This window comes from Lissotriton vulgaris, chromosome 10 (assembly GCF_964263255.1).
Source record: "Lissotriton vulgaris chromosome 10, aLisVul1.2, whole genome shotgun sequence".
NCBI classification, from domain to species: Eukaryota; Metazoa; Chordata; class Amphibia; order Caudata; family Salamandridae; genus Lissotriton; species Lissotriton vulgaris.
In genome coordinates, this window is record NC_141698.1 from 359,505,804 (window position 1) to 359,515,606 (window position 9,803).

The 9,803-nt window shown below is 44.3% G+C and overlaps 1 protein-coding gene across 1 annotated transcript; it reads right to left on the minus strand.

The window, feature by feature from the left end:
* Positions 1 to 4,812: 4,812 nt before the first annotated feature.
* On the minus strand, positions 4,813 to 9,272 carry LOC147685250 (hemoglobin larval subunit alpha-like). The gene is made up of 3 exons (XM_086939613.1): positions 9,110 to 9,272; positions 7,494 to 7,698; positions 4,813 to 5,134 (listed from the first exon to the last, which is right to left on the minus strand). Exons 1-3 carry the CDS (start codon positions 9,202 to 9,204, stop codon positions 5,006 to 5,008), a joined length of 429 nt encoding a protein of 142 aa, XP_086795739.1. The 5' UTR covers positions 9,205 to 9,272; the 3' UTR covers positions 4,813 to 5,005.
* Positions 9,273 to 9,803: the final 531 nt, after the last annotated feature.

Here is a 9,803-nt window from a genome sequence, read left to right on the forward strand (position 1 = left end):
GGTTGAGCCAACCGCTGCAAATTATCACAAGATCTCCCCGGTCCCGGGGAGGAATGGAGTCGCTGAAAGACGGCACTGACACGCTTCTTTCAATAAAGATGATTTATTTCATCAATCCATGTGGGGGATTTAGCAACAAAAAGAAACCAACGCGTTTCGACAGCGTCCGCTGTCTTGATCACGGTCAAGACAGCGGACGCTGTCGAAACGCGTTGGTTTCTTTTTGTTGCTAAATCCCCCACATGGATTGATGAAATAAATCATCTTTATTGAAAGAAGCGTGTCAGTGCCGTCTTTCAGCGACTCCATTCCTCCCCGGGACCGGGGAGATCTTGTGATAATATATATATATATATATATATATATATATATATATATATATATATATATATATATAAATATATATACACAAGCTCCAATTCCCTGATAGAATTTAGACACAGACACAGGGGCTTCACTTCTATAAATTACTCCACGTTCATATCTTTTGCTGTAACGCGTTTCGGCATCTAAGAACTGTGGTAAATTAAATCAGCGCCAGCATGGTTGATGACACCGCCCATTGGAGGGTTTTTTCAAAAAGACACGCTATGGAAGCACTACATGCCCCATAATGCAACAGCATATAAAGTCCATCTGGGGACGGAAAAAAGTTGATTGAGGAAGTTTGGCAGTGGTTGCTGGCGGCGTGTCGTGGTGTCGGCTCCTCTGAGGAAGTTCAAGTTAATGAACGAAATGCATTAGGAAAGGCCACATGCTGACCGTCAAAGAAATTAAATTGCAAAAAGAAAAGTCAAGTGTGCGACTCGTTTTTCCCAGGTGTGGGGAAGTTTTGGAGGACATATGACGGCTTGGTTCTGCCGTGGAATCACGCACCACCCAAAGAACACCATAACGCTGCACCAAGGAACCGGCTTTTGCAGACATGGAAACACATAGCAGCGACGGTGTCGCCAAGGACTGTCTTTGGTAAGGGCTTTGAATCCGTTCTTGAAAATGGGGCGGAATCAAATTGACTTATTGCGCAAATAACATTTAAGAACTGTGGTAAATTAAATCAGCGCCAGCATGGTTGATGACACCGCCCATTGGAGGGTTTTTTCAAAAAGACACGCTATGGAAGCACTACATGCCCCATAATGCAACAGCATATAAAGTCCATCTGGGGACGGAAAAAAGTTGATTGAGGAAGTTTGGCAGTGGTTGCTGGCGGCGTGTCGTGGTGTCGGCTCCTCTGAGGAAGTTCAAGTTAATGAACGAAATGCATTAGGAAAGGCCACATGCTGACCGTCAAAGAAATTAAATTGCAAAAAGAAAAGTCAAGTGTGCGACTCGTTTTTCCCAGGTGTGGGGAAGTTTTGGAGGACATATGACGGCTTGGTTCTGCCGTGGAATCACGCACCACCCAAAGAACACCATAACGCTGCACCAAGGAACCGGCTTTTGCAGACATGGAAACACATAGCAGCGACGGTGTCGCCAAGGACTGTCTTTGGTAAGGGCTTTGAATCCGTTCTTGAAAATGGGGCGGAATCAAATTGACTTATTGCGCAAATAACATTTAAGAACTGTGGTAAATTAAATCAGCGCCAGCATGGTTGATGACACCGCCCATTGGAGGGTTTTTTCAAAAAGACACGCTATGGAAGCACTACATGCCCCATAATGCAACAGCATATAAAGTCCATCTGGGGACGGAAAAAAGTTGATTGAGGAAGTTTGGCAGTGGTTGCTGGCGGCGTGTCGTGGTGTCGGCTCCTCTGAGGAAGTTCAAGTTAATGAACGAAATGCATTAGGAAAGGCCACATGCTGACCGTCAAAGAAATTAAATTGCAAAAAGAAAAGTCAAGTGTGCGACTCGTTTTTCCCAGGTGTGGGGAAGTTTTGGAGGACATATGACGGCTTGGTTCTGCCGTGGAATCACGCACCACCCAAAGAACACCATAACGCTGCACCAAGGAACCGGCTTTTGCAGACATGGAAACACATAGCAGCGACGGTGTCGCCAAGGACTGTCTTTGGTAAGGGCTTTGAATCCGTTCTTGAAAATGGGGCGGAATCAAATTGACTTATTGCGCAAATAACATTTAAGAACTGTGGTAAATTAAATCAGCGCCAGCATGGTTGATGACACCGCCCATTGGAGGGTTTTTTCAAAAAGACACGCTATGGAAGCACTACATGCCCCATAATGCAACAGCATATAAAGTCCATCTGGGGACGGAAAAAAGTTGATTGAGGAAGTTTGGCAGTGGTTGCTGGCGGCGTGTCGTGGTGTCGGCTCCTCTGAGGAAGTTCAAGTTAATGAACGAAATGCATTAGGAAAGGCCACATGCTGACCGTCAAAGAAATTAAATTGCAAAAAGAAAAGTCAAGTGTGCGACTCGTTTTTCCCAGGTGTGGGGAAGTTTTGGAGGACATATGACGGCTTGGTTCTGCCGTGGAATCACGCACCACCCAAAGAACACCATAACGCTGCACCAAGGAACCGGCTTTTGCAGACATGGAAACACATAGCAGCGACGGTGTCGCCAAGGACTGTCTTTGGTAAGGGCTTTGAATCCGTTCTTGAAAATGGGGCGGAATCAAATTGACTTATTGCGCAAATAACATTTAAGAACTGTGGTAAATTAAATCAGCGCCAGCATGGTTGATGACACCGCCCATTGGAGGGTTTTTTCAAAAAGACACGCTATGGAAGCACTACATGCCCCATAATGCAACAGCATATAAAGTCCATCTGGGGACGGAAAAAAGTTGATTGAGGAAGTTTGGCAGTGGTTGCTGGCGGCGTGTCGTGGTGTCGGCTCCTCTGAGGAAGTTCAAGTTAATGAACGAAATGCATTAGGAAAGGCCACATGCTGACCGTCAAAGAAATTAAATTGCAAAAAGAAAAGTCAAGTGTGCGACTCGTTTTTCCCAGGTGTGGGGAAGTTTTGGAGGATATATATATATATATATATATATATATATATATATATATATATAAATATATATACACAAGCTCCAATTCCCTGATAGAATTTAGACACAGACACAGGGGCTTCACTTCTATAAATTACTCCACGTTCATATCTTTTGCTGTAACGCGTTTCGGCATCTCTGCCTTGCTCAAACATATATATGTGGATATATTTCTCACTTTCTGCCTTGTTCGGTTCCTCAGTTGTTCAGAGGCAGGAGGGGAGGCTGCCATGGGCCCAATATGGAGTATGTGCCCACATACATCCTAAACTCTGACTTGCCCTTTTCCATTCCCCTATCTCTACCCCTCATACATGCAGTTCCTCTCCTCCTTTCTCCTCTCTTCCATGTCTCAACATTTTTCATGTAAAACTACCCTCTCTCCTCTCAGTTGTCTCTGTCACTTGAGTCTCTCTCTGCCCCGTGCCTTCCTAACCACTGTCCATCTTTCTCCCCTCTGCCCTGTCTCTTCGATCTCGTCCCCCTGCCCCTCTCTCATCCCTCTGCTGTGTCTTGTGCCTCTCTCCATTATCTATGACCTGTCTTCCATCTCCACACTCCCTCTTGCTCTCCATGTCTCTGACTATAATCCTGGCCACATACAAAGGAGGGGTCCCTGCTCTCCATAACTCTGTCAGTGACATGGCCTCCTCGCATCTCCTAAACCATCCCCTGAAGCTTCTATTTCTGACGGATATTGGTGCAGTGAAATGAAGAACACCTGTAAGTTGTTGCAGAAGTGTTTTGCTACGTGTGTGTTAATAGCCAATTTTTAGTTAGTTGTATATTTATTTGTCGTATAGCTTTGATCACACAATGATACCCTGCATCAGAGGGCTTTACCCCAGGCTACTTGAGTTATGCAGCAGGGGAGGGTCTAATTATGCTGCAGGGCTGACTAAATTATGCAGCAAGACAAGACAAATTATGCACCATAGTACGGCACATTTTGTGAGAGTTTTAGTTCACTATTTTGATATTTTTACGCTTGTTAACACTCTGGGCATATATTGCACCCAATTGGTACCAGTGTCACTCCAAAATATAGCAATAAGCGAGAGAAAGGTGACCAGTCGCCTTTGCAAAGGGCCTTCCACTGCACAGTAACACTGTGTCGCTACATTTTTTGTAACCTCTGAACCGTCTCAGCTAGAAACTAATATTTCAGATTACGCAGCAGATGATGGATTATGTGGCAAATGCAGCAAATTCAGAACTATGCAAATACGAGGTGGCTGCCCAATCGTATACTTACAGAGATCAGTAAGAGGTAGAACACTTCACCAGCACTGATAGGAGTGGCCTACCAGAATGTACTTTTTTCAACGCTCTTTAGTGTGACATCATGGCCGTAAATATCTCCATAGGATGGTAACGACATTTGTGACCATGCAGAGGTCTCTGCTGCCTTTTGGCTAAGTTCACGCTGTAGAAATACCACATACATACATACATACAACATTACTTTGTGTGATCTTTGCAGTGTCATATGCACTGCCGCCAAAATGACATGTTCCCCTTCAGAATCAGGTCAAGTGCTCTCAAGTTTCCCATTTCACAATGTAAGTAGTTCATACAGTCCAGGTGTTTCCTTTAAATGCTAAGATTCAAGACCACTGCATTTCATTATAAAATCAGGACTACAAGTCCCCTAAGGCAAAGAAAATACCTGCTGAAAATCAGCTACTTGGGCCTGGAGCTGGGAAACTTGTTCTGCATGTCCTGCACCAGAGGGAATATGTAATATTTAACAGACATGTGAAAATGTGCAACACCACAATAGTTATACGATAAAAGAGCACATGCGTGACTAAGTTAGAAAAAAATTAGAACCGAAGGTCAAAGAAGAAAGGTGTACATATTTATTAAGATGTTACAAAATAAACGAGTGATCCTGCCTGGTGGAACAAGAAGGGTCAAATTATGCACATTCTGTAAACTGAAACTGCATCTTCTGAGCTTCTCACAGAATTCTATGTGTAGCACCACGGCGGCCATCTTGTGATCCCTGCAGACAGTCCTCCTGCGCTGAGCTCACAGTTTATCGGTACTTGGAGGTCAGGACACCAGACACTGCGGCCAGGAACTTGTCCCAGGCAGCCTGGCACTGAGGGGTGAAGTCAGCAGGGAAGTGGGCGGCCAGTGTAGCCTGAATGCAGTGGGACAGCAGCTGAAAGAGAGAAAGGCAGAAAGTGAACACCACCACACAGGGAGCACTTGGACAAACCTGGATTAAAATGGAAAGAACGTCCAGTGATATAATGCCAAATTCACAATATACTGAGAAACGCCGTTTCTTCCTACATAACTTGTAAAAACATATACAAATGCTACCTTATTTTCATTAAAAACAACATTTCATTGAAAGTACAAGAATGGTACTTCCTCAAAAAAGCAACTGTATTTCTCACTGTGTCCAATGTTTTATCCTCACCACTAACAAAGATTTTGCCTTGGCTTTCAATCAAAGAAAGCAGAAAGAACAAAAGAAGCGTGAAGTATGTGAAAGAGTTCCCATGTAGTATTCTTTTACGTACTCTCATGCAGCCGTGGTCCATGCAGGTAACAGCGGTGGACCAGGTAAAGGGGGGGTTTGAGGCATGATGCCGGTGGAAAATGTATTATTTATTTAATTTTCCTTCAGCATCGTCTCTCAAAATCCCCCCTGGCCCGGCCCCATCCCCCCATCGCTGTTACCTGCACGGACCACTGTTGCTCTCATGCCTCTGTCAATTTGCCCCAAAACTTCTGAAATGGGAATCAATTGATACAATTAGTACAGATAGACAGGACTGGGCTCTCTTTGCAGTTTTACTAATAGGAAGTTGAACATTTTAAGGCCGAATCCCAAAGGCATTTAATACTAGTAAATGGATACTGCTGTGGTATCACTTCACTTACTCCCTGTCATTAGGAGAAATAATAACGATAAAAGCAACAGTTGCTTAATAGAACTTTTTTCGATCCTCTGAAACTGAATGCCCCGTCTTCGTCAGGTCATGGCTCATACATTTATCATGGCAGTGATGTCCAACTTAGATCCAAGAAGGTTGGATCTATGCTTGATTTCCAGGAAAATCTCTGCTTAACTAAATCCATTCCATGTAGATCCATTTTATGTAACAATACCATGTAAATACGGTGGCGGCTGGTAACTTTACCAGGAAGGAGGGTGGGGGGCCACCCACACACACATACACACTAACTTCACACCCATGCATTCAAACATACACACACAACCATTCCCAACACTTACTAACAAATACACATATATTTATACAAACATACATGCATGCATGCACCAAACATTTTTAAAAAAACATAAAACTTACGGTCACTGTAAAGAGGAATGGCTCAGAGGTCCCAAGAGGGTTGGGACTGATGCCTTCCCGATTAACACTCAGCCCTGGGCACTTCAGGGTTTAAAACTGAATCGCCCAGGTCCGAGGCAATCAGTGACGCTCCCACTCCTCACAAGGGGGAAGGCCTCGAGGAACCAGGCTGAGGAAGTCACGCCTACAGGGCTGTGAAATTATCAGCCTGGCACAGTTCAGAGCAGGCAGCCAGGAGCATGCTCCTTAAGTGCATGTCTTACTCATGGCTGCCTGACCTGAACAAGAAGAGTGTCTGTCACGCTGACCTTTGCTGAGCCTGACAGACATTCCTCTTGCTGGGAAAAAGGTGGGGGACGTAGCCCAATAACCCATGAGGATAGGCCGCAGCTGTGTAAATGTACAGGGCCACACAAGACACCTCAGTTTTAGAAAAAAGGCTTCTAATAGAGGGACAGACCAGGCTCCTCCAATGAGCAGCTCGTGAGATACTGGTAGCTCCCCATCTACCTGCAAGTAGCTCTCCTGTGTACAGCCCAGCTTACGAAATTAGAATATTTTGCTTAGCTAAATTAATTTATAATACCAAAATTCAAAAACACGTATTTGAGACAAACGGGTCAATATCAGAACTCATAAGCTGAAGTTTGTAAAAAATGGTTGAATTTCAAAAATATATTCAAGGCAGATATTTGAGAGATAAATCATGCAGTGTTGGGGAGGCTTATCATTAATATTACATTGGCACCAGAAGCATTGCTGCTAATGCTTCTATGTCATTTATGTAGAGACATTCCACAATGGGAAATCTATTTTAACATTACTGCTGGCACACGTTCCTGATGAACTGAGGTGATCACTGTTGTAGTGGTGCATATGGTGGCCACTAATGTAATCTTGTCTGATGTGGTCAGCATTATAGCTCTAATAATATTAGTAGCTCACAATGCTTTTCATTGAACATAAATACCTCTTATTACAGAAAAGGTTGGAGACCACCGGGGTAGACATTGTATTTATTTGTATACTCCATTACAAACTGCTATGGTTGAGAAACCTTCAAACAAACACCAATAAAGAGGCTTGAAGAATGTGAGAAGCAAAGCTGTGCAATTATAGATTGACATTTCTTTCAAAAATTCCTACCCATGAAGGGATGTTTTTGAACTGATTCCAACTTGTTCACTGCTGGCTCACCTGGAAGTTTCCGGGGTCCACGCGGAGGTTGTAGGCGTGCAGGTCGCTCAGTTTGGACAGGGCCTGGTCCAGGCTGTCCAGGTGCTTGGCTGCCTCACCGATGGCGCCCAGGACCTTGCCTCCATGTCGCTTCACGTCAGCAGAGCCCGGGGAGAGGTCGAAGTGGCTGAAGTAGGTCTTAGTCTGACCGAAGCTGGCAAACAGCCTGGGGAAAAGGACATATCAACTTTAATAAAAAAAATGCTCTAAAAAGCACACTCACATCAATATTCTATCCAGCACTGTAACCTCAGACAACAAATACATATATGAAATGGCTATTGCTGTCGCAAAATGGAAATACATTTTTTTGGGCATCACAGAAAATGTAAGGAAAGATTGCATTCATAACAAAAAGTCTGACCCAAAAAAGGCCAATTGTTAGATCAACGTTTAGGCCCAAAATTCGAATCGACTATACAACATATAATTAAAACGACCCATTTGCTCTAACCTCTTATTTCTTTTGGCCATCATCTCTGAACATTTCCTCTATGACTTACAAACCCTTACCTTTGCCCAGAAGGCTCCAAACTCTTACCTCATAGCTTCTAACCTCTCCAAATCTTTCTTTGGGCTCTAACCCCAACTCTTAGCCCTCATAAAATCTAACCTTTTTCTAATCCCTCTTGGGGCTGTAACCAATTTCTACTTTACTGTAGGTTCAAAATAGTTCCCCCTATGGGATCTAACCCCACGGTCACTTCCTCTAAGCACACTATCCATTTACCACTTCACCCAAGGAATAACTTCTTATCACTTCGCCCATGAGCCTTACACTCTTACTGCCTCCCCAAAGTATTAACCTCTTACCAGTCCCACTATAGGTCTTTATCTCCCCTTCTGCTGTATTGGCTGTCCCAGTGACTTGTTTGTGCTCCATACAGATGCCCCACCATGTTTAAAGGGACTGCGTACTGGCCAGTAAAAGCCCAGGCTGTACACTGCCTCTTTGGCCTACATTGCTTTTGGCGATGAGGCGCAAAGATCCGTAAAGCACAATGACAGCTTTGCTGCTGGTTCGCTGTTGGTGGAGACACAGAGAACTCTGTGTGCTCATCTAAGACAAGCCCATATCTAAGCTACCTGGATGATCCATGAGTTGGATCAGAACACAGCCAGGTGTGCCAGGAAGGTGAACCAATGTTGGAGCCACGAGGTTGTATTTAATGGTAAACATCAGTTTGAGGTCTATGTACACTAATCCGACGGTGTGAACACCATATATGTCGAACAATCTTAAACAAATAGGATTCATAATTGTCTAGCAGGAGCAGACCACAGTCATCGCGCACACACCCCTTGAGCAGAACTCAGGAACTTTTAGGAATCTGCAATTATTTTAAACTCCTAACTGTTGGTAATGCGGGAATAATCAATTACATGTCAATAGGAAATGGCTAAAAGGCAAAAGTCAGCCCCATTCTGACTGTCTCTTTAAGAGAAGTAAAAAACTAAACACAACTGGCAAAATGTGCACCGGCATCATGTAGATCAGTCTTACTTTAAATAGTTACACACAATACTAGACACAGAGAGCGGGGGCATGTCTGAGTAACCCCCTCCATAGTCCTCACCTGTCCAAGGCTTCTCCCCCGAGGGCATCGCAGTGCCCAGAGATCTTTCCCCAGAGGCCGACCACCAGGGCCTTCTCTTCAGCAGACAGAACCATCTTGAGAGGTGGGTGCTGGCGGGCTCAGGACACACAAGAGATGGAAGTTGGAGACAGTCCGTGCTGTGTGCCGGGCAGAGCCCCCTTTGAAGGGCAAGGGGGCCGAGGAGCCTGGCAGCCTTCCAACGTGATTGGTCAGTTTTGGATCCCACCCAAGGAGGCGGGGCTTTCTTATCTCCTTGAAACACTGGCAGGGAGCAGGTGTGTCTTTCCAGCATGACGTGAAAAAAAGGTCTAATCTGTGGGTTACTTCATTAACTTGGCCAAGAAAGACGTTTCTGGAATTTCAAAGATCTGTTTAAAGTAATTTTACATTGTTTTAGGTCATTTTGTTATTCACAATGAACTTTCATCAATCCTTGGAAAGGCTTGCAATTGAAAACATGCACACTCTGGTAACAGAGAATATGGCTCGTTGCGTTCTTACTCGGTGCTGAACTCACACTGAAGATGACAAAATGCATGTGCATGTGAACATATGCCCACACGGAGCCATAGGTCAAGCCTGGTTGGTAGAAAGAACAAACATGAAGGAAAAGGTGACATCTGGGTTTCTCACAGTTTCATGTTATAGGACATTGGTTAATTACAGAGAAGCA

Coding starts and splice junctions, on each gene's coding strand:
- LOC147685250 (XM_086939613.1), bottom strand. CDS start 9,204: ATGGTTCTGTCTGCTGAAGAGAAGGCCCTGGTGGTCGGCCTCTGGGGA. Junction 7,699..9,109: donor GGGGGAGAAGCCTTGGACAG/GTGAGGACTATG, acceptor CCTTTTCCCCAG/GCTGTTTGCCAGCTTCGGTC. Junction 5,135..7,493: donor TGGACCCCGGAAACTTCCAG/GTGAGCCAGCAG, acceptor TCTCTCTTTCAG/CTGCTGTCCCACTGCATTCA.